Source organism: Caretta caretta, chromosome 2, assembly GCF_965140235.1.
Source record: "Caretta caretta isolate rCarCar2 chromosome 2, rCarCar1.hap1, whole genome shotgun sequence".
NCBI lineage: Eukaryota > Metazoa > Chordata > Testudines > Cheloniidae > Caretta > Caretta caretta.
This window is the reverse complement of record NC_134207.1, coordinates 228,860,447-228,886,158: the sequence shown is the minus strand read 5'-3', so window position 1 is coordinate 228,886,158 and position 25,712 is coordinate 228,860,447. Positions and strand designations below refer to the sequence as shown.

The window sequence follows — 25,712 nt, the reverse complement described above, 5'->3', positions numbered from 1 at the left end:
CATCATCATATCCCATGGTAGTTGAGGATGCGCAGCATCTCATAGGATCATGCCCTAAATTCAAATGTGGTGTGTGAGTGGGTGGAACAGACCAGATTGGATGGAAAATATCCTATTACAAAAGTGAACCCATTTCCCTGTTTGGTAAGGATGCAGCTGTTCACTGAGGATGTATAAGTTATTACATTGATGCTACATCCCCGGTACTCTATTGACTTAATGTGCTGCCATTTTGTTTCACCCCATATTTTGTATGAGGAAGGAGAATGCTCATCCATTTAAGGAAGGGACAGAATGCCTTGTTTTGCACTCCTATAACCAGTTCCATAGGAAGTTGTATCCAGCTCTTCTTGGCCAGTTGGAGTCTTGCTTTCACGCAGTCTTTCAAGGTAGCGGAGTGTAGTAAAAGGAAATGAAACAGAAGAAAGAGAGGAAGCTCTCAAAAAAGGCTTATTTATTCAACCCAAACAGTGAATACTTAAAGACTGGCATTATTCCATGTTAGCATTTTAGAAACATTCGCCATCAATGTGGGAGATGTATTGTTCCTTCATTGTTCACATGTATCATGTTCTTTCATTTATTCATCATAAGGTGAATAATACCCCAAACACAAAGAAACACAGCACACTTTTGTTATAAATATTGAGCTATAGAATATATATTCTTTTTAAAAAAATAGATTTAATGGATCCTTTTTGAAAAGGTTCACCATTTATTAATATATGTTTCTACATTGTCTTAAAAGCAGTAAGATAAAGTAACCTCCTACCAGCAGATGGAGACAGACAACTAGAGCTGGTTGGAACATTCTTCTGTCAGAAATTCCTGATTTGTTGAAAGTAAAACATTTTGCAGAAATGCTGCCTTCTGTAAAAATTCATTTAGAAAGAAAATTTGCTAAAAGACATTTCAAAAAGTTTTGACCTTTTCGGAATGTAACATTTCAATTTGCCATTTTGAAATTTTATATACATAACAAAATTGGAATAAAACATTTCAGCTAGCCAAAATTATTTATTTATGTATGTATTCTTTTTTGAATTTCTGTCTGTGAGAAATTTCTAATTTTTGTATTCATTCTGGAACAGAAGAAATTTTGAAACTGTGAAATTCCCCCAAAATAAAAATTTGGTTCCTGCACAACTCTTCAGGAAACATTAAAATATTTCTGTCATGGGTCACATTCCAAATGCAATATATTATTGGGAGAGGAGAATGTACTATGAGGATAAAGTTATTCCTTTAATACTTATTCTTTGTATTGGAATAATCTGAAAGATGTTTTTGGTTTATATCTACAAGAGTTTTACATATAATTCAAGTGTCTTAGTAGAAGGATGATTACATTTCTGGCTATTATATTATAATCTACAGTTCCCTAAAGGTTCAGCTCCTACTATACAAAGTAAATTAATTCAGTCTCCCAAAATGATTGAAGAGCAGCTGTTGATTTTCCATGCTGTAATTTTTCTCTCTCGTTGATATAACCTTGTATTGTACATACGAAAACAATTAGTAGGGAAACTCCAATAGGCAAATAATTCCTCCATCCCATGGGATAGATTTCTGTATCTCTTAGCCAGCTGTGCAACTTGTGTGAAATGCCTGTTGACTGACATTTCAAAATTAGAAGAATGAAAGAAAACCATCCTACCAGAAAAGTTTCAGGAAGTCTAAGAAGATTTGGATTACTGTATGCTTTCCAGTATTAGGAAAATATTGTTTTAGCCATCATCTAAGATTATAAAACTAAAGCATAGGGCAAAATGCCATAAACACATACAATTTCTTTTTTATACTCTCGGCAAAATTCTTTGGGCTTTATCCTGATCTTTTAGACTTATGCATGTACTACTTTACTAGTATGGTATCTGTGTTACTTAGTTAGAAGGGCATCTACTGAAGCCGAGGAAAATATTCCTAACAAAATTCTCTTCATTCAAAAATTGAGTTAAGAAAATCATCACGAATTTGCTGCAACTTTCTGAAATTCAAAACTATTCAACCAAATGTCCCATGGAAGCTTTTCACTATCTAGATGTTTGTGAAAAATCAAAGAGCCAGTTCCTGTAATTAAAAAAAAAAAATCACACTTTTGAATTTTCGAAAGGCTGTTGGAATAGTAGTCCGCAAACTATATAGTACATTGAACACAAGACTGGGGGCCAGGGACACCCGCCTTCTGTTCTCACCTGTGCCTCTTCTATTGCACTTATCACCATAGGTGCAGGAACTAGGAGTGCAGGGGGTGCTGCAGCACCCCCAGGCTCCTGGCTGCCAGCCCGGCCCTGGGGTCTCAGTTGCCGCCCTGCACCCAGGGCTCTGTTACCACCCCACATGCCCGGGGTCCCGGCTGCTGCCCCGTGCTTAGGGCTTTGCTCCCGGCCTCACCTCTGGGGGGTGGGGGAGGGATGGTCAAGGGAAAGGGGACTGGCTTTTAGCACCCTCACTATTAAAAATATTCGAGTGCCACTGCTTATCACAGTGAAATCTGAGCACCTATTGGCCTGACTGCTGTTTTACACTTTAATCACAGTTTACAAATGGTATTTAGTTAGCCCTCACAACGTTTGTATGAAGTAGGCAAATAGCACTATTGCCATTTTAGCAATGAGGGAACTGAAGTTCAGAGAAGTTAACTGACTTGCCTAAGGCTATACAGCAAAAAGGTATCAGAATCAGGGTTAGAACTTACGGCCTAAATTTATGACTGTTGATTTGAATATCTCCATTTTGGGGGACTAATCTGAGACATTTTGGAGAGTCTAATTTTCAGAAGTGCTGACTATTCACCCTCTGATCTACCAAACTATGGTGATCCCTCACACAAGCATTTTACCATTTCTAAGCCTCCACTTCCCACTCTGTAAAATAGGGTGATGTTCTTTGCCAAAGAAAAAATTGCAACTTTTTAAGTAAAATTTAGCATTATCTAATCCACTGTTGAAATGGTTTATTGAAAATTTTCAGTAAACCAGGTTTTCAGTAAATGAAAAATGTCTATAAAACTTTTAATAAAAAATAAATTAAAAATAGTGACAATTTTTGGAGGAAAAAAACAGAGTGGGTCAGTTTTGAACCTTGCAAAATGGAAACATCTCTGACATTTTTCAGGGGAGTTGTTTTGGGGGAGAGGGAGTTAATAATCTTTGATCATTTCTAGTGCCAAGTACTTGCTACTCCCATCAGTTCAAATGATATGATCAGTATCCCAGAAAGTGTGGATTTAGGCATTTGAAAACTTTGTTTGGAGTGATTTGAATGCATATTTCTGTGGATTAGACATGGGGTAATGATTTTTACCATGGCAACCTGAAAGTATAATACTGGAACTTCTAAAGGCAACTTAAAATGATGAATTTGAGGAGTTACATTTTCTACTCAGAAATTGCTGACTGTTATGTGTTTGAGTGAATGGCTCACCAAAATAGAGGGGTATCTGCCTCTACTGCTCAGCAGTAGATGTTTGTGGAGTAGCTGGCAAGGATTCATCTGTGAGCAGAATAGGAGTCTATAGTATCAAATCTTTAACCATATTTCCCTTTGTGTTGAATGAATTACCAATAATAGTAAATAAGTTGTATTAGGAACTGACAATCATTTCTGTTTATCATATTGATATGTCCCCAATCAAATTCTTTATGCATTACATATCTCCACATCTACAAACCAGAATCAAAATTTTCTGTTACAAACTTCAGTTCAGGAGAGGTGGATGAAAAGTGGAATTTTCCTTCCAGGGAAAAGTCTGATATTTTGAGACAAAAAAAAATGTTCCACAATTTCAAAAATTTCCATAAGACAAAAATTCCAAAAAAGTTCCAGTCAGGACCATTGAATAATTTTGCTCTGATTTTTATATGATCTATAACCTTATAATCATGATCTAGTCCATGCATTTTACTTAGGCTAAGATACTAAGAATAGAACTGTTTTAATTAGCATTTTGGTATAATTTTAAGGTTAGTAACATTTTGTAGATTAATCAAAGACCCGATTCTGTTGTCGTAAACACAGCAAATCATAATGCATTTCATATGACAGATCAGTTGCTCAGCTCTTAAGTAAAAGCCAAGGCTCATTCTTTCCTTCCATAGAGAACCAAGCCAAGAGACAAACATTTATATGAAAGACTTGAAATTTTGCAGTTCTGCCAGTACACTGCATCCTCCCCTCTGAGAGGCAAGGCTGGCAAGACCACGGTGTAGGCACAGGTTGAGTCCTCCAAAACCCATATAGATCAGAGAAAATGTAGTTTAATCAAAATCAACATGTTTGATGGGAACTTTATTGTTTTATTTAGATAATGTCAATTCATTTTGTTTTGCCTTTATAGTCTGTTACAATATTAAATGTAATAAATTACAATCAATGTAATATGTCAATATATTTAAGTGAATATTTAATAGACTATAAAAGTCCACATGAATCTAAATGGTAGTTAAAACATTTCAATACTATCACAATAGAGCAAGAAAGTCAGAACTATTTCTTTTGACCTTTTCCCAAGGAAAATTTTGTCAAAATTGACACATTCCTACAAAACATGTCTATTTCAAGGAAATTCCATCTCTCAGCAGAAAACTATTCTGTCAAAAAAAATTTCTACAGTCCAGCCTTTACACACTGTGGAATGTGTAACCTACATCACTCCTTGTTTTTGACAGACCAAGCTTTGAGTCTCCAGGGTCCATAAGGTGGTGATTTGTGACTTTATACATCTCTCCTAAGGAAGGATAACGGGTAGGCATTAATTGAGTCAGAAGGCCAAACCAATGTATTTTAAATCATATTTACAGATATTCACAAAGTCAAAGATTTAGCTGGCACAAAAGATATATATATATACTATATATAAACTATATATACAAAGATTCACTAGATTTTGTTTATGCCTAAATTCAAGGCAGAAAACTGATAAGAAGATAATTAGAGAGATGCAACTGCTTGTATTATATCTCGCTATCACTTTTTTTGTAATATTCAGTTGTGTTAGAATTAAAATACACTGATCTGGGTTTTTACATCAGATCGAAGGGTATAGATTTATTTCAAGCAAACTGTTCTGTTGTTTTAAGGTTTGGAGGAAAAACCTTGTTGTCTGTTCAATCATGGGCTTCATTTTGTAGCCACCAGTGTAGCTCTCATGGTGGTAGCAATGATAGACACTATAGGGAAGACAAGATTCTAGTCTTCTTACTCCACGTCATCCAAGACTGTTGATACAGACAAGGCCATACAGTCAAAGGACAAAGATGCCATTTCCAAGTTGTTTCTTATCTACAGCAGTTCTCTTCCTTTAATTGTTCAAAATTGTCCTGCTTGTTGAGTAATCACCATACCAACTTGCATTTGCAAGAAGTTTGAAAGTTGAACTCAGTCTATTTTACCACAGAGCTTTAAATCAACTTTCCAGATCTCAGAAATCCTTCTGACTCCAGTCCTGCTTAACTGCTCTAACTCTCTCAGCCTTACTTATTATAAAATCTGTTATTTTTAGCTTTTCCCACTTCTTACAAGCATAGAGTGCCTCATAGTACAAACAAACCCATTTAAACATCACAAGATCTCCCTTAAACTTGATGCTACTTTCAAAATAGTTAACTTACCACCAATCTAATAGTGTTTATGACTAAACTGTGTGATCTCTTTAGAAATATTTCTGCACTAAATATTCCCAGTGTCAAATTTTGTGCAATTTAGGATTTCACCATTGTTACTGTGCTGCGCACCAGGATGGCACAGGGACAAAAGTTGGATTATCCTGTTTCTAAAGCACAGCTCACTGGGACTTGAGCTAAAGGAGTTCACATTAGCTGTGTTAGCATTTCAAGGGCCTATGATGTGCAGTTCCAATTCCAACCAGAAGTGGGCAGTAGTACATATACACAGTACCCATTTTTTCACACTATCATGCAAAGTAAATACTAATGTAGTTTAAATTAATGATCAAAAATATCACTTGGATTTGACAAGATACTAAAAGACAAATCCTCTGTTGGTGTAAAACATCATAGCACCATTGAAATCAATGGAACTGTGAGGATTCCCATCAGCAGAGGATCTGATCCTAAGAGATGAGTTTTTCATTCTCTTGATTTTTACACTGTATAATTAAATATAGTAAACTCCACTTAGAGTTTGTATTGCCAAACTCTGTTGTGTCACCCATACCCTGTATACATACTGCTAAGTGCCTTTTCAGAAGGATAGAGTGGCATTTTCATGTAGCCACTAGATCTGGTCAAACATTTTCCTCCAAGTTTCATTGATTATAAATGACTTTTGAGAGAAAAATTTATAATTTCAGGAAAAATTAACATCATTTGAAATTTTCTGATTTTTCAACAAAATTATTTTAAATGAAAATTTTCACTTGGGGGGAATAGACAGGTGGAAAAACGAAAACAAAACTGACAAAATTCTCATTTAGAATCCATTGAATTTGGTTTGTTTTGTCAGAAACCGCTGCAAAAAATTTCAAATGAAACAGAAATTTTTCATTTTGTTTCAAAATTTTAAGGGATAATAACTCCTGTTTTCAACCAGCCCTAGTAGCGACATCTTCTGCCTCCTGGATCAGTGTGGTGTTGGTGCAATCCGTGTGACAGGGAGCAGGACCAAGGTGGAAGAGTTTGGGGGACAGGCTCTAAACAGGGCATATTCTCTTCTTAGAGAGGCAGTATTTTACCCTATAAAATGTATAAAGACTACTGCTGCTTAGGGTTGCCAGGCATCCAGTTTTTGACTGGAATGCTTGGTCGAAAAGGGACTATGGCGGCTCCAGTCAGCACTGCTGACTGGGCCGTTAAAAGTCTGGTTGGCGGGGCAGCAAGGCTAAAGCAGGCTCCCTGCCTGCCCTGGCTCCACATAGCTCCTGGAAATGGCCAGCGTGTCCCTGCAGCTCCTAGGCACAGGGGTGATCAGGGAAGCTCCAGCGGCTGCCCGAGCGCCAGCTCTGCTGCTCCCATTGGCCGGGAACAGCGGCCAATGGGAGCTGTAGGGGCAGTGCCTGTGGGAGCTGCACAGAGCCAGGGCAGTCAAGGAGCCTGCCTTAGCCCTGCTGCGCTGCTCACCGGAAGCTGCCTGAGATAAGCGCCACCTGGCTGAAGCCCCAACCCACACTGCAACTGCCTGCCTCAAGTCAAACCCCCTACTGCACTCTAACTCCCTCCCAGAGCCTGCACCCCCTACTGCACCCCAACCCCCTGCCCAGCCCTGAGACCCATCCCGCACCCCAACCTCCTGCCCCAGCCCTAAGCCCCCTCCCACACCCAGACTCCCTCGTGGACCTGCACCCCAGCCCTGAGTCCACTCCCACACTCCAAACCCCTTGACCCCAGCCCGGAGCCCCCTCCTGCACCCAAACCTCTCATCCCTGGCCCCACTCCAGAGCCCACACTTGCAGCCAGAACCCTCACCCCTCCTGCACCCCAACCCTCTGCCCCAGCCCAGTGAAAGTAAGTGAGGGTAGGGGAGAGCAAGTGACGGAGGGAGGGGGGATGGAGTGAGTAGGGACGAAGCCTCAGAGAAGGGTCGGGTGTTTCGTTTTGTGCGATTAGAAAGTTGGCTCTAAAGAGAGTTGACTCTAAAGAGAGTAACATCCTCTCCACATGTTTCCAAGACAAGGCATCTGGGGCAGGAAGCCATGGGCCAATGAGGCAATGTTGCTGGTTATGTTGTCTCAGCTGTGGGGAGCCCAGAAGTGGAGGGGATCTTTGAATTCAGTCAGAGACTTCTGGGGCCTCCTGAATATGCTGTGGATCTCTGCTCAGTAGGGGTGCTGGAGGACCCAAAAACTGCCTACTCCATAGTCTTATTGGCCCTACCTCTCAGAGGGGAGGATGCAGTGGACTGACAGATCTGCAGAAGCTCTTCTATGTAAACATTCACCTCCTGGACCTATTCTTCCTGGAAGGGAAGGATGAGCCATGAATTTTATATAAGGGCCAACTAACTGAGCCCAGTCATATGAAGTGCATGATGATCTGCTGTGTTTATGAAAGCAGAGTAGGATCTTGGACTAAACTGCAATGTTCCTAACCTATTTTTAACATATCGTATTTCTCAACTGTTCAAAATGTATTAAAATTGTATTGTTTCAATAATGACTTTTTAATTCAAACTACAAACAGCATAATGTATTTTTAAGTAGTTTTATATAAGTCCTGCTTTCAACATAAGTATTATACAAATTTCCTAATCTTAAAGGGACACCTTAATCTTAAATTTCACTTCATCTGAGTGAAACGCATCACTTTGAGTGCCTTGTTGCGCTGTCCCTGGGTCAGCCAAGGAAGGGGATTTTGACTTGTGAAGGGGTTTCTGCTGCAGGGCAAGAGTACAGTGTGACGGGTTTATACCCAGCATGCTGTCTGACACAGTAGCATAGCTACACCACCAGGGGCATTGAGAGGACAGAGTCAAGATTCTGCCTGCTCCTTACAGCTCCCACCCACCTGAGTGGGGAGGTGCTAACTGCTCCACAAAGTCTGATTCCCCTCTCGTGCAGTTACCTGTTATGTAGATAGCTGCCACAGGGGTATAAGAGGGCACTTTGTACCTCCTTACTTTCCTACACGGGTGCCCTAGCTGTGCCACAATTTGGCCTATAAAGGCTGATGACTAAATTCTTTGCATATCAGTTCAGCAAAGTATATGTTCTCCATTTAATGCCCACTCTACACTGGCCCATATATTTAGAAATGGTCAATTATTTCATCTCTAATTGGTAATTCTAGGAGAAATGTAAATTGGCCCAAATTTGCAGTTTTTCAGGGGAATTGGAATCAACACTTCTAATAGCCTCTGGAGCCTATGGTGAAGTCTTGCTTAATGGTATGAAGGAAATTGTTTGCCCTGAAGGAAGATGTTGAGTAAGGTCATGTGAGTTATATGAATCCCAGATGTGGCACATTTTTATTATACTTGTCAGAGGAAGCTGATACACAGTTACAATATGATTAGAGGTTATTTTAGAGGTAACATTACTAGTTTTGAGCTGACTACATGACTATGTTGGTACATACCATAACATTAGCATAGTATTTAAAAGCAATGACCAGTTCAGGAGTGTTTGGATTTTATCTAACGTTGTCATTGTCTGACGTGAAATGTGCCAATTTTATAGTTCCAGTGCTGACCGGGCTCTGTGTAGACTGACTGTAATAGTCTCTAAGAATCATTAGTAACTAGGGAGATTTGCAAGTTTTAATATCCCACCCTGCAACCCTTACTCAAATGAGTATTCCCATGGCTGATTACGGGTGGGAGTATGGGTTTGCAGAATTGGGACTTTAGTATGTAGTGTCAAGTACTAGACATCAAGAACATGTTACTAAAGATGGGTTTCCAGTAGTGTCTATTAGCAGGAAGTCAAGCCTTTCTAATAGTATTAACCTTGTTATAATGGTTTAACAGACCATCAGTGGTTATTTGTGAAAGCTTTTGAATGTCATGTCATTAAACGTTTATATTTTGTATTGTGTAATAAAACATCTCTTTGTAAAATGAAACCTTTCCACAACCATTACTAAATTTTATGGTTTCAGAGTAGCAGCCGTGTTAGTCTGTATTCGCAAAAAGAAAAGGAGTACTTGTGGCACCTTGGAGACTAACAAATTTATTTGAGCATAAGCTTTCGTGAGCTACAGCTGAATGCATCCGATGAAGTGAGCTGTAGCTCACGAAAGCTTATGCTCAAATAAATTTGTTAGTCTCCAAGGTGCCACAAGTCCTCCTTTTCTTTTTGTAAATTTTATGGTTTCACCTTTACATATGTTGATTCGACAAAAATAATGGGTTTATTAAGGAAAATACATGCACTAGAATTTGTTAAAATAAAGTGTGGTCAATCTCTATCATTAGAGAAGGTCTTCTCTTTTAATTTTCCAGTATAAGTAAGGATCAGTGACATGACATGTAGAGAAAAGAAAGTGGGCAGTTTTAAATATATAACTTAGGTGGCCATGTGTTGAAGTTTGTGCCATATGTTTATCTTTAATGGCATGGGTGTTGCTGGCTGTGATGCTGAGAACAGAGTTTGCCATGAGATTTGAAAAACGCACACCAGAAATAAAGCAATTAGCATACAGCTTCAATGCATTTATGTAATAAATAACAAACCCTGAACAATTAATTTGTGACCTTTTACTTTAGGGCTTGATCTCATCGGCAACTCCAGCAAAGTTTTAAATTGAAATGGAAAACTCTTTGGCCTGATCTCTAATTTCTTGTGCACTAAAAAAGTTCTCTTTACGTATCTGGGTGAATTCCTGGCTCCACTGAAGTACACGGGAGTTTTAGTCCTTGACTTCAGTGGAATCAGGATTTCATCCTTTGGCTTTTTTGGTGAGCAAAGAATACAGGCTTGTGAGCTGTGTACATGTACAGATACTTTTTTTTAATTCCATCGTAAGAAACTAAAGGACTGTGTGTAGGCTGCTTGATGCAGAGCTAGTGAGACAGATTGCTGAATTGGTTCAGGGCAGCAAATGCTCTGTAACAACCTTTAAGAAGGGGGAAAGGCAGACTGAGAAATAATGGAATCAGTGACTCAGTACAAAGCTCTAGCTGTTAATTATTTTTCTTTGTTGCTTTTTATAGTTTTACTGTAAGAGTCTGTGTGGCTTTTGAAGGTCAAAGTATTTCAGATAAGATAGGTAAGAAAGTTTTATATACCTATGAATTATTTAAGGCTCATTGATTTAAGTTGGATATTTTGACTGCATTCAAAGAATACAGCATTGAGTCCTTTATAAATTAAGAAAATACTGTCTGTTTTTGTTTTGTTTATTTAAACTGAGCAAGTTGCCAAAATAAAAGTAAGAACTTGACTATTTTGTAATGCTCTTAAAAGAAAGAATCGTAGGAAATAGAAATTGTGTACAGTACATGTTGACTGTGAAAATAAAGTTACAGAGATTAATTCAAATTATACATATTCTGCACTTTGGATCAATGCCTAGTGTGCTGTAATCTAGCAACCCATTTTGAAATGTAGGCTTTTATTTTTACTGGAAAGAGTTTATTGACATTAGCTATAATTTTGTTCACCCTTTTTTCTTTCCACGTTAAATGTTTCATATACTTACATTCTCTAGCACTCCAAGCTGAATTGCAATTAGATTCATTGAAACAGAAAGGAGCTGTTAGAAGGACCCTCTTCTTTGATTACCATCAATCACATCATTTCTTCCCCATTGTGATAGAAAGACAGAAACAGCTCCATTGCCGGGACTTTGTTGTTTATCTCCGAGTAAGTGGTTTACAATATTCTTGGCTGTCATCTCATAGTTTTAGTATTATGGGAGGAATAAAAAAATAAAATATAGAAAAATGCTGTTGTTAATCTCAGAAATATGAATGATCAAAAAGTAAAAAGCACTTATCATGAACGTTCTATAATCACAAAATTAAATGTGAGAAAGACCTATTAAGTCATCTTGTCCGTTCCTTAGTCAATAAAAGATAGTTCCATACAAATCTTTTGCCCAGTTACGTTCAAGGAATGGGGCTTCCCATGGGCGAATAGTCCTCAGCCACATATGTTTTAATGTCAGGAAATTTTTCCTGCAATTCTGCCTAAGTTTTTCCCTTTCCTAAAGCATGTATATACTGTGTAAATCACTTATTCTCTCTATGGTAAGATAACTGCATTAAAATATTAAATTTAATGATAATTCACTTTTCAATATCTATTTCAAAGGGACTCCGTCAAGCAGTTTAGGGCTAAAATGTAGGTTTTGTGAAATAAATATAATTAGATCTTGAAATGTTAATAGAAACATTTTCAGGAAACAACAAACAAAGTTATTTGGATGTAAACAGTCGCACACCACACACTGATGATGTTCTGGTACATGAGAACAAAACGCTGAAACTCATTAGAAGATAACTATAAAACAGAAAGACTTCCGCAAATCAGCTAAGCTCTTGGTGTCCCAGTTTCTTCAGCTATGAAACTAGGATAATAATGGTTACCCACCTTTATAAACCACTTTGAGACCTATGAAGGGAAAGTGGGACATAAGTGCAAAGTAATAATGATAATGATGACTTGTCCTCCCTTCATACATTGATCCCCTCTTTTTTCTTATATGATGGCTCTGGAGTCCTAAATAGCTAATATTAAGCATCTATCTGCTTAATCCACTTCCTCGGTGAAGGAAAAAGAAGTGAGGGTTATCAGTTGAGAAAGTCACCGCATTCATTTTGTGCGGAATCCTTGGAAGACCCATAGCAGCCTCATGAGCATATTACCACCAAATCCCTGTAGCTAAGAAATATATGGAGCCCACTGGAGTATTGCTTTAAACCTTTGTTCAACATAGCTGTCAGGTCTGAAGAGATGGTTTAGCAGAGCTGTCATTTAGTCTTTGTCTTCTCCTCCAGGATGACTACTGCTCTCCAGTCTCCAAGAGTGGGGCTTTTGTGGAGGTATATTTATGAAGGAGAAAAGATTACTGTTGCTCACCTGTAGTTGGAACTGCTTAATGCACTGTCTGGGTAGGCATTAAGGCCACCCTGGAAAGGCAGAGGAAGGTGACGTGGGGATAAGAAGGGCTTTAGCAGTATATAAGGGGCTGCATAGGCAATAAAGATGGTGGACTTTTACCAAGGCTGATGTGTATAAATCCTTGGTTATGGAACAAACCAACAATATTGCCTCCACAGATCCACACGTGCCCTCCCTCCATTCCTGCCAGGTGGTCAAGAACTGATGGGAGTTTTAGATACGGCCTCATTCTAGGCTACTGCTTTGAAAAAATTCTGAGTCTACGCAGCTCAGCAAGCTACTTCCAGAGTGTGGGTCTGTGGAGGCAATGTGTTCTGAGACCACCAGTTACAGGTGAGTAACCTCGCTTTCCTAACTGTACCACCTAATCAGAAAATGTCTGCAAAGACCCTCTTCAAAGAATCACTGTTTTATTCCTTCAATACAGACAAAACCCTGAATTCATGGCTGTTATCACCTTGCCTTTAGCAGCCATTTTAAACTGTTGTTTTTATTATGTGATTACCTTTCACAGGATGAAACAGAATTTCGAGATAAATTATCTCCAATCAGTGTTAGTTTGAATTACAGCTTGGATGAATCCATTTTTGTAGATGACCTAGCTGTGAAACCAATACTGAACTATTATCAGGAAAGCACTGTTAGGGAGCAGGTATGGACCTTGCATGCAATATGTTCTATATATAAACATTATCTGTCACATCTTTCTTAAAATAGTGTATCATGTTCACAGCAGTTATGCAACAAGGGTTTAATTGATTCAGAATATGTATTTAATGGGAATAGAATACCATGCATCTTTTAAAATTCTTCCAGAACTACTGTTTTGATTGCATTGTAGAACATGAAAGCCCCAAGTTATAGTGGGGAAAAATTTGAAAGATTCATATATTCATATCTTACAAACCATTACATACATAGTCATTGAGATTACTCATGTACATAAAGGTTTGCAGAAATAACCCCTTCATTTGTGGCATTGCTGGTAATAATCAAGACAAGGAAGTGAACTGATTTTTTTCAAGGAAGAACTCTAATACCGCTGGTACATGTTTTGAATAGGCTTTCATTCTGGTGGATTGTGGCGAGGACAACATGTGCATTCCTGAGTTGAAACTTTCAGCTACACCGTAAGTTTAGACAAAAAAATAATTGTATTATGCCTAATAGAATACAGGTGGTCATTAAAACAGCTCAGAAGGAAATGTAGACACTTCTAACTCCCTTAACTACTAGATGAAATGTGAAACTCAGGTCAGTTGCTGGCTATAGCAATGCCTTCTTACTGATGCCAAGTACCAGGTTTCCAAGGACAGAGAAAGATAAATCCTATATATGGCTATTTTTGTCTATATATCTGTCCCAAACATTCACTGTACTCAGCAATGATAGGGAAACATACAACCGAACAGCTCTGCTTCCACCCCTCAATATCAGTTGATAATACGAATTGCTTTTGCAAAGGGCTTTTCACTTTATTTGTTTTTATGGCCCATTTGTTTTTGTGCTTGGCACTTGATTCTCAGCGTCATAATCTAGTTAAGTCAAAAACATGGGGGAAAGGTTATAGGTTAGGGGCAGCAAGGAATTATAGGCACTATAATGGGTCTGGAGTTGTGCTGTCAAGGAACTGGAGAAGGCCATCGGAGGCAAGTGTCAGTGTGGAGCTAGTGTGTGTCTTCAAAGATCATGATCAGATGTATGTGTGTCTTGGCTAGGGCTGTGCAAATAATTGCTTTTTTTGGTTCACCGTCCAAACAAAAAAAAAGTTTTTAAATTGTTTGGTTTGAGCCTAAATGAAAAATTTTAAATTTTCTCGATGAAACAAAAAGCCAAAAGTCTCTCTTCTGACTCAGGAAGAATGGAGACTCAAACCCAGGACTTCCCAGGTGGGCTAAAGGCTATAAAAGGGGGCTCCACCACTCCTTCTCTTCTGTTTTGTGAATGACACATAAATCCCCTTGTGAATCTAGCTCAGAATTTTTTTAATTTTTTTGGCTGAAACTATTTAACAAATTTGTGAAAAATTCTTGAATAGTTTTGGCTGACCTGAAATTGTATTTGTTGGTGAATAAAGTATTAGTCTGAAAAATTTTGCCCAGCTCTAGTCTCAGTGGATCTCAGGAGATGTGCTGGTTTTGGGGGCTGAAATCCTTTCTCATTCCATGATGATCAGCTATTCCTGTATAGGTAGGGTGCAATCAGAGCTTTGGAGTTTAACACAACTTGCTTTCCATATTCTGTTGTAACTCATTTTGCATGTGCCACTGTGGACAGGCATTTGCCCGGACCCCTTCCTCACAGTTCTAGAGTACACTCCCTTTTTCACAATTTGCAAATCTTTTGTGGAGTTTCTCCGTGGGATTATTTTTGTGTTGTAAATTGCATTTCAAGTAGCTGGTTGTGCATAGAACTTGAAGGCAGGTTTTTTTTTAGAAAATTGCTACATTTTTGAGTATAGACACTAGGAGAGCAAATGGACAAAACAGGTTGATTAATTGTGAATGTTTATAATCCAATTAATTATATATTTTCAAAGTTCATGATCAGATGTATGTTTTTATAGAGATAAAGATCAACTAATCATTGGAGAAGAAAATTGTGTCATGCTCATAATAAACCCACGGAATGATGGAGAAGGAGCCTATGAAGCTGAGCTTCATATAAAGATCCCACCTGAAGCAGATTACACAGGTGTTGAACGAAACCACAAGGTAATCATATTGGGGTATTCTGTGTTAAAAGAAAAAAGACTGGCACAGAGTTAAAGCACCCTGTGTATTCTAGCTAGGGTTAGATAACAGATTGGTGGCTTTAATCAAAAAAGTAGTACAAATCTTTTAAAAACATTCAAATTAGTTGTTTTATCTTAGGCTATGTCTGTACTTACGGTGGTGTGTATGGTCCATACACTTTGTGTCCCCGCACACAACATGGGTATAAATAGACAGTGAGGCACTACTAAGCACAGTTTCCAACTTTCACATGGTAAATAAGCACCCTGACTTTCACAATAAGCCAAAAATCAAGCTAATCCCATTTCAAAACAAGGCCAAAACAAGCCAATTCCTCAGAACCCCAACACGCTGTGTGACTAGATCCCTCTGGCGGGCAGTCTGGGACTGTGGTAGGCCCGCTGTGCCCCTGCTTGCCTCCCACTGCCCCTGTTTGCCGGGAGCCGATTAAAAAAAAAAAAAAGAAGCAACAAGCTGCAAGCGAAAAACTAGCCAACAAGCAACTCACAAGCCAATAACAAGCCCAATTTCTGCGTTTTTTTCGTGGGTTTGCCATGTTTGCTGTTAAGGCGAATGGAGTAAAGACACGCTAGAACCTTAGGGTATGTACCCTTCATGGCTCTCTTCATTGCCAAGCAGTGCCTTCCATGGCTACACTGCTAAAACCAGTGTGGTGTCCCACGGCCTCCCAGCACAAGGAAAGGCTCCAGAAGTGGAGAGGCAGTGGGGAAAGGCTCTGGCAGCTCCCCACTGCTGGAGCCTTTCCCTGCAGCAGGGTGCTGCTGGAGCCTTGCCCCACCACAAGGAGAGTCTCCAGCCACAGGGAGAGGCTCTGGCAGGGGGGGCAAAGGGGAGAGGGTCTGGGCACAACGTGCTTTTCACTGTGGCCTGTAGTTACATGTATCTTACATGTGGATGCGAGTATAGACAAGGCCTTATATGTAGGCCAAGAAGCATGAAATCATACTGATCATGTTTAGACAGAGGCTATTTAAAGAAGCTTGTCCAATGGAACTGTACAGTAATTACTTAAGCCCCGTCCCAGCCATTTGTTTTTTTTTAAACAAATCTCACTTATTCACTGCTGGACAGTAAGATAGTATCACCTCATCTGCACATAAATCCCTCAAGCTGTTGCAACATCAACTTTTTTTTTTTTTTTGACTGTTGAATGTGACACACAGAGAAAGGCCCTGGGAATTGGAGGGGAGTTAATTTCCTTTCTAGAGAGAAATGTTGTTAATTGAGTTGAAAGTAATCGACAGTGTATTTCTTGATTCTTCTTCTGTCAATCTACTTTACTGATGGACTGAAAGTTGCAATAGGATAAACCCAGTTAAAAGAACTGATGAGAAGGAAAGTGAAGATTTATTGAAGATTATATTGTTAGAAATTAAAGAGAACTCCACCCCTTACGTGCACTTAAAAATAGCTTCCCTGACTCCTTGCTTCTCAGCGTATTTTTCTTCTCCTGCTCTCTCACAGTAACTCTAACTTTGTTGACCGATGTACAGGAAAGAAGCTGTACTGATCACAATCTGGCTGGGTTATTTTATTTTACTCTGTTGATCTCAAGAAGCAATAGACCATTCTTCCTGACATTGTGGGACACACTGAAGTTAATCAGAATCTTTCCATTGACTTCAGTGGACTTTGGATTGGGTCCTGGAGAGGAGAGAGTCTTCTGATTAGAAATGGTGGGGAAAAAATTCCCACTAAAATTTCTAGATGAAAAATGCCCTTTTTATCAAAATGTTATCAAAATCTTTCAGGTTTTTGTTACGAAAAAATAACCCCTAGCTCCCCAAAATGGTTTGTTTTCAACTACTGTAAAATGAACTTTTTAGATCAAAAGTTTTCAATTTCTTTGATTTTTTTTTTTGTGGGAAGTAAAATACATTTCATGACCAGCTCTGCTTGTGAATGCTGATACAGACTTAATGAGGCTGTCTTAAATTTTCCATACATTTGCAATCCCATGTTCTGTGCACTAGAGCAGACTGATTAACCTTTCATTCACATCTCCTACTTGTCAGCCCTTATTCAGACAGAGGGATTGCTATTTATGTTCTTTTTTAAAAATAGCAGAACATTAGTCCTAGTGTGTTCATAATTCTTAGGCGGCATTACATTTTGTATAGCAGATTTAGTTTTTGTAAACTTTTCATACAGTACTGAAAGCTAACCAATGACTTCTACTGATTTTAGAACTGTAAAAAAAGTATACTATTCAAACGTTATCGTTGAGTTTAATACAAATAAAAATCTAGAAAACACAACCCAAAGTGTCTGTGTGACAGCGAAATTCATATTGTACTATTTACCCATGTTATAAAATATGCATGTGGTATTTAATAAGAAATGGACTGTTGTTCTCTATCTTCAGCTGCTTTTCTGTGCTACCACAGTTGTTCAAAGATGAATGCACAATCTCTGTCATTTAAAAAAACAAATTGAAATGAAAAAATGAATGGATTAAAACATGCATCCTGTAAACCCCTAATGTTCCTTTACACCCTTTCCTCTACATTCTCATTGCGCTCTACCTCTCTGTCATTATAGAAAGAGGAAATTTGCAAAAAAGAGAAGTATTTACAACCATTTTTATCATCTTATTCCCAAAATGGCCTTACTTTCAGGTGCATTAGGTTCATATGTTTAAAGGCTGATCTAATACAAATGCTGAAAGTATAAAAGAGTGCTTACAGTTAATTCCATTCACAAATAGAGTTTAAGCATCTTAACATGGTGATAGGCCTCTGACTTGCCTTGCACAGGGCTAACTTTCAGCATATCTGGCTTTATCAAAACAACTTGCAATGTGACACCCAAGATACACTCAGGTATGGAAGCATACGTCTCTTGGTTTGTAACCAGGGGTGAAATCCTGGACCCATTGAAGTTAATGGGGGTTTTACCAATGGCTTCAGCAAGGTTAGGATTTCACCCTATGTCTCCACAAGTGTTTGTACCACACCTAGCACAATGAAGCCTTGATTCTGATTGGAACTCTGGGCAATGCTGTAATACAAATAATCAGAAGTCCCACAGTAATGTCAGCACAGTCCTTTAGATTTGTGATGGCACCAGTTACCATCATGCCATTAGCCCTCTGCACCAAAGGTTCCTCAGTGGCACTTCACTGTATCAAAGGCAGTAGCCCTCTCCATGTCTATAATCAGTATTGTCCCTATATAACTGGCCTTCCTGTAACAGGGAAGAGACAATATGCTCCTCGAAACCAATCCCAATGTAACAACTGGATATAGTTCAGTTTAGATAAAACAAGTGGACCAAATTTATCCCTCATGTACTTATTTATACACACTTTGGATACAGAAAAAGAGAAAAGAAGTAAAAGGAGAACACAGAAGAGTTTTAGGCTCAAATTCTTCTCTCAGTTACTCCAGCATAAAGCCAGAGCAATGGCAATGTGATATTACTCCAATTTGTTCTGTAGTTACTCTGGCTTAACTGAAAGATGTCCCTTGAATGTTACCTATCTGATATGTCTATGGAAAGATTCCTTTGGCTATTCTATAAACTTTAGGTACTCAGGGAAAATGATAAAACAATATTACTTTACAGGGCCCACAATGGATAAACTGTTCCAACTCCACTGCATACGAGGCACCATTGAGGTGCTATGTCTGTACTTTTACTGTGTTGTTACCTCAGGCTCTTATTTTCCTTCACCTTGTACTTTGTGTAGCCAAATCAGAATGGTAGTTCTTTGCACTGGTATACATGACTACCAAAATGCGACCCAGTGGAGAATCAGGCCCTCATTCCCCAGCTGCAGATTGATGCCCTTCTTAATCTTCAGGTGTAAAAGTCAAAAGATACCATTTATTTTCTTGACCCATTGCATAGATTGATTCTTCCTTAAGTTGCCAATTGGTTAATGAAATACAGTATGATCAACCCTATTATTAGTAGCAGTAATTTAGATTGTGGTAGCATCTGGGAGCCCCAATCACGGACCATGACCCCATTGTGCTAGGCATTGCACAAATAGAAAAAAAAGACAGTCCCTGCCCTGAAAAGCTTATCACACTGATCTTGGATGGCACAATAAACACAGGCTCTTGCTTTTCCACTCTGCAGGAGACTGGAGTCCAAATCTTCATAAAGTGATAAGTGAACGCAAATTAAGTGTTTTCCTAGCCCTGCTAGGTGTTTGTCCACATGACAAAGATATTACACAGTTTGGCACGGCTCACTGTCTCTGCTCTGGCTAGGAACAGCAGAGGCATTGCAGTCAAAATGAGAGCCTTGGCTGCAATGTATGGAGATGGTCTCACATGGCTTCTCACACAAATAGCCAGTGCTATTAGCACTATGCTTTTGTGGGCGGGAGAGTGACACACTTAACAAAAAAATAAAGCTTTCTTGGCTCACTTGTAAAATCTTGTTAGTGAAATAGGTACAAGGTTGCTAGCTAGATGAGATATGATTTAATTGGAACTAGATTGTAAACCTCTTGGTATATAAATCAGGCCTTCTAATGTTTGAATAGCAATAATCCATCTGTTGGCACTCAGTCAATTGAAAAGCATGTCCATCTACATTGTCTGGGAAAATACAACATTATTGTGAAAGATGGTTAAATAACTTTTTAAAGGCGGCAGCAGGGGGCATTTTTTTCCAGTAGTCTGGGTCCATTAACTACCCTTTTACCAATTAGTAGTTCACTGCTGAGACAGCCAAGACAGTCCGTTAGTTCTTAGTGCATTTGTAGGCACTGGATTAGTTAAAGCATCCAGTCATTTTCCAGTTAAAATGTGCCCTGGGAGTACAAATGTTAATTGGTGGGGTTTAGCTGCTGTTCAAGACTGCCAAAAAGGCCACGTGCTACTATAAAAATATAAATTGCTGCACACGGCTAGTAAAAGGGTTCTGTGGCTGAATCTACAATGTTGCTCAGTTACATGTGAAACCAATGGAACTGGCAATGCTGGATGTGTAAATCTCTCTCCTTTTTCTTGTTATCCTCCTGCTGCCCATTCTAATTTTGCTTTTCTACCGCTAACTTTGCTGTAACTACCTCTAAGAGGTGATCTCTGAAAAAGAAAAGTATTACCAAAGATAATTTCACAGTTTGAGCATCCTATCACAGACTGACCCTTTGCCCCATCCCTATATTGCACAAATTAGCTTTGACATTGTCTTTTACATAAATGCTGTACCATCCGCCACTTACAGTCTAATTAAGGATTAGGCCACTGATTTTGCATGAATCTCTGAAATTTAGTTCCAAAACCCACCTATTTGCTCAGACTGTTTTGGCAGGAGGAAGTCACAAAGAGGTTGGTATACTTTGTGCTGGTGGATAGTACAACTTTTATATAAAAATCTTAAACTATATAGTACTGATGATTGGACATTTATGTAACATCTGAAACTAAATTTGCACAAGAGAAGGATTGAGTTGAATATGCATTTATGCACATAGATTCCCACACACATTTAACTGCAATTGTTAGCTTATCCCAGTGTGAGTGCCTGTTCTTAGCTCCAAGCACCCTTGGCAAATCCTTTAAAAGCATGAAAAGATTTAACAGGTTAAATTACCTCACAGCAGAAATTAACCACCTGATAAGTTATTAAAGGCAAATCAAAGAATACCAGCCCTTATCCCACTTCCTTTCCCCCAAAGTACTGAGCAAATAGATGGGATTTGCAACCGGATGTCTTCATTCCAGAGGTAGCTATACTTTTGACTCCTCCCTGTTCTCTGAGTGCAACTCTTTAAGGTACCAGAATTCATGCCTTCACCTGTCCTGGGTTGGAATCTCATAAGTCTCCCACTCTTAGACTAGATCTCAGGCTACAACCTTCTGTGTACTGTCCATGACTTCTCAGCAGGTCAACTGGGCTCAGAACCTGCATGTCTTCCCTTTGAGAGCTCTAACCAGTAGTTAATACAGTGACCAAACAAAGTGTTATTTAATAGCATAGCAAAGCATGAAAGAAAAAGGAATTTAACACTATAGCAGTCTCTATGCATGTCTATGCTCTCTAAGGCTTACCATCCCCGGGAAGGCCCAGCTGCATCAGACCCACTCCTTAGGGCCCGTCTCTGTATCTCTCTGTCAGCCTGTTCTTCTGTGAACATCTCATTGACAACTGCCTCCCCCATGCTCTTGATACTGACTTTAACTGTTTTAAGTTCTTTTGATCTGTCTATTCCCAGCCTTGGCAATACAGTTGTGTAACTTTTGGGCTGAAGTGAAGGAGTATCTTCATGGCTAATAGCCCAGCTATTGTTTCGTAACATCCTAACCAGTTTATCATTAGGGGTTTTACCAGGACCCTTGTGTTACCTTCCTAACAGCCCTGTCATGTGTACAATGTCATTATTTCCTGAGCCAGTCACATTCAGTATTCATAAGTCCATTCACATCTGCCCCTCATCCTTCACACCAGGTTTGAGTGATTCATGCAAAACTGGGGGACTTGTCCTTTATTAGATTGTGGATGGTTGAAAATGTATTAACCAGTGACCTTCATTAATCAGTATGAAGCAAAGGCCAGGATGGTCTGATACTTTATCCTCCTGAGAGAGAACCCTAGGCAAAGCCAATGAAGATGAGATGAAACATCTTGATACAAATTTAGCTTGACTTATTATTTTTCTCTTTATCTTCCGCTGCCAAAGGGATCATTGGATCCATTCCTCCCCTCCCTTCCATTCTCCACATAATGTTCCTAAGGTGGCCATCAAAGAGTCAGAGCTGCCATTCCCAATACAAGTACAAAGGTGCACAATATAGCAGCCCTTGGTTTAAGAGGGAAGGGCTGCTGGCAGGGCATTCTCCCTCGAGGGTCTATGCCTCTAGAACCCATTCCTTGCCTTTACAAGAGGCTGGAATGGTTATTAACATTCTGGACATGCAGTAAAACTCACCTTTTTTTTCCTTCCTACAAAGGGAAGTTGGACATTCCCCAACAGCAATATTGACAGTATCAAGAGATGGATTCATGGGCAGGGGCTTCACAGTTGCTTCATTTAGGACATGTACCACCCTTGCCAATCTCAACTAACTCACTAGCTCAGCAGGTCCACACTGTCCTTCACCAACCAGGAAGAGCATGAGGTGAACTTGCAGGCTGTGTCCTGGAGTTCTCACAGCTCTTTCTTACATAAAGAATGACCTGTCATGTATTACCTAATCTGTGGGAACTTTAAAATTAGGTGGGAGAGACCTACAGCAACAATTCCAGATGCATCCTGATTTTTAGAAGATCAGTGACGTCTGTTGTTACTTCTGAGTTTGTTTCTCTTATTAAAGATGCCAAAGAGGAAAACAGAAAAGACTGATCTTACTTTGTTTTCTAGTCTGTGTCTCTTAACTTCCACCATCTTACAACTGCTACTTCCTCTCCACTTAGCACTTTGTATATAGGATTTTATACTTTGTACACAGATGATATGAGAGGTGTGAGCTGCAGGGGAAGTGGAGGGGGAAGCATCAGAACAAACTTTACATTGACTTCTCTAGAGAAAACGTGAACATATCTTTGCTAGAGGAAGATGAGAACATATCTTCAAAGTTGTTCTCAGAAGTGCCCTTGAGGAATGCTGAACAGCGCAGGCTAGACGATAGGGTACAAGACTGAGAGTTGGGAAGAAATGAAATGGTCTCTCTCTCTCAAAATACTGGCTAGTTTCCCATTTGTTTCTTTTTGGTGTCAGACTCCCTTCACTGGCCAACAGTAACCAATTAAGTGTCCATGTAGAGATGCACACAGGGGTTTGAAATCAAAAGAAATTTCATAAGCAAAAAGGCATAATTTTCTCAACAGGATACACTTTGCTCAGACCTTTGACCTCAATATTGGTGTTCTTTTGTTACAGGCACTACGTGTATTGAGCTGTGATTACAAGATGGAAAATGAAACTAGAATGGTCATTTGCGACCTTGGAAATCCCATGGTGGCTGGAACAAATGTAAGAGACAACCAGATGCATTTGCTGATTTTATCTAATTGAATTTTAAGGGAAGCTAATGGAAATCTACTCAATTAGCAGAATGCATCCCAATAAGCAGCAGCTGAAACAAATTCTTTATCTGGACAGGAAATTGTTGGTGTAATAAAATATCGTACTACACTGCCTTAAGACTAATAATCTGATGCTTGAAAACATTCATGACTTTTGGCCTGTTTCTGCTCTCACTTACACCAGTGTAAATTGGGATTCATTCCGTTAGTGTCACCAGTATTTCACCAGGGTGGGAATCCTTATTCATAGTGTTAGATGTGTTCATTTGCTCCTTTTAATGTGACTTCAGTAAAGGATATTTTATTGTTCTATACTGTAAGTGAAATCCTATTGGGCCCAATTCTGATCTCACTGACACCAGTGTAATTCTTTTGGTTGAATCCAATTTATGCCAGTGCAAATGAGGTTTGACTCATAATTAGTATCATCACAAACATTTTCTAAGGTAAAGAAATTCTACTTTTTAAAAATAAATGATGAATCTGTGTGTTCATAAATGCTATATCAATAGCACTGGCTACAGTCAAGTATAGAGCTGGCTAACCTAATGCAAGGCTCTATTTTAACCATTCTACTGCTGAACAATGTGTTTGCTGTAATCTAATCTGTTATTCATACTGCTCTATAAGAAATGCATTCTTTCTGGCATCACAGAAAATTATAATCCACATTTGTCTCCTACTCTCCCTATTTTGGGTTTCTCCTGAGCTGAAACAGAGAATTTGTCAACTGGCAGGTTGTTCTGCGTTTTTATGAACAAGTGTCTGTGAGAAAAATTTGAGACAATCAAGTTAATTGCAGCATAAATCACCATGGCACTTTTTGGCAAGTATTCTGGCTACAGTGATTAAAGATGGGCTGAGGAGGTGGTGTTTGGATCTGGATTAGGTTTGGGTATCTTTGTGGCTTGGGAGCAGAAATGCTGCTCATTCCACAGGGGACGTCCTCTCCTTCTGTCTCTTGACAAAACAGTTCAGGAAAAACTCCAGCAGCAGAACCTGACAGTTTCCTCCCACAAGAATCCTCTCCCATTGATTACGCAACTATAAAAAGCTTGGGTTTAATTACATTTTTGATATTTAGTTAAATGGTCATAGCATCACCCCTTTGAATTATGGTTATGTGAGTATCCCCATACAATCATAATTCAAAGGGGTAATGCCATGACCATTTAAATATCAAAAATGTAATTAAATCCAAGCTTTTTTATAGTTACATAAAATATGCCGTGCTAGTAAAACTGAGCAAGACAACTCCTCTGTGAATGAATTGTAAACATTTAAAATAATAGCTTTTCATTGGAAATTAGCATTGCTCACATTTTAAATTGGTAGGAGTTTAGCTGGATACCCTAATATTAGTGCAGGAGCTTTACAAGTTACTTCATAATCTAAGCTACCCAATATACTGGGTAGCAACAACTAGCAAAAATTGTTATTTCTCTCCTTAAACGCTCTAGATGGGAATTTTTTAGGTTGCTGTCTTGACACAGTTATTCCAACATGATATCAAGCAAATGTTTCTTCGTGCATTATTTTCATAGTAGATCCCACCCTGTTAGCTCTGTTAGATGATTTTCAAATATTCAAGATGGGCCCGTCCCCGCTCTGAGTAATTCACAGCCTAAGTGCCAACAAATAAAGAGGTTAGAGGAAGAACTGTCACAGTCTGAGCTGGCCCTTTAATGGGTTTGGGACTCAGCTGCATTTTTGCCAGGCTTAGGCCACCGTCCCAAGTGAAGCAAATGGGTCCATAGGTTTTGTGATGGAAACATCTGGTTAGAAGCTAGGCCTTCTGAGGAAGATAAAGATAGCCTGAAGTTAATCAGAGAGAGTTTGGGGAGGGATGTTTCTTGGAAGAAGGCAGCTGACAACTTGCTAGAGCTCCCAGGCAGAAGGCCTGGGAGAGAAATCTGCAAGGACCCTATTGAGGAATGACCTTTAGCTGAGAGACATGCAGGGAGTAGGAGCTTGCAGGGTGAGAAGCTCTGGCTATGTAAGGGTTGACAAGACTTGAACCTAGACTTGCAGGACTACCAGGCAATTACCATCCCCACTCTGCCACCCAGTGGCAGCTGTAACCTGCGCACTCCCAGTGACCCACAATCCGCAAAGGTTCAATGCCACAGGAAGTTCTGCCTTGAGTGACCTGACCGACAGTGGCCTTAGTGATCCCTGATTGGCTCCTTGTCTCTATATAAACCCACAAAATATACCAGGAAGTGTTCAGGCAACAATTGGGTCCCCAGCTAGCAGCTGCAGCAGCAGCAAATGCCCAGCTTCCTTGTTCCTGAATTCCCAATATTGACCTTGACTCTGACATGGATTCTGACTCCTGACTGACCCCTGGAATCCCAACATGGACCCCAATACCTGGTATTGACCTGTGGCCCGTTTCCTGATTCTGCCTCCAGCTCTCACTCTCAGCTTGACTCTTGACTCTGATACCG

At 39.3% G+C, this 25,712-nt stretch overlaps 1 protein-coding gene across 1 annotated transcript in view; it reads left to right on the top strand.

Moving 5' to 3' along the window:
* Positions 1-25,712, top strand: part of ITGA8 (integrin subunit alpha 8) — a 174,045-nt gene that overhangs the window by 73,366 nt on the left and 74,967 nt on the right. The window contains exons 16-21 of the mRNA XM_048838037.2: positions 10,609-10,664; positions 11,106-11,260; positions 13,035-13,172; positions 13,583-13,650; positions 15,087-15,234; positions 23,117-23,209. Coding sequence (XP_048693994.2) covers positions 10,609-10,664; positions 11,106-11,260; positions 13,035-13,172; positions 13,583-13,650; positions 15,087-15,234; positions 23,117-23,209 — 658 coding nt within the window. The remainder of the gene's footprint in view (positions 1-10,608; positions 10,665-11,105; positions 11,261-13,034; positions 13,173-13,582; positions 13,651-15,086; positions 15,235-23,116; positions 23,210-25,712) is intronic.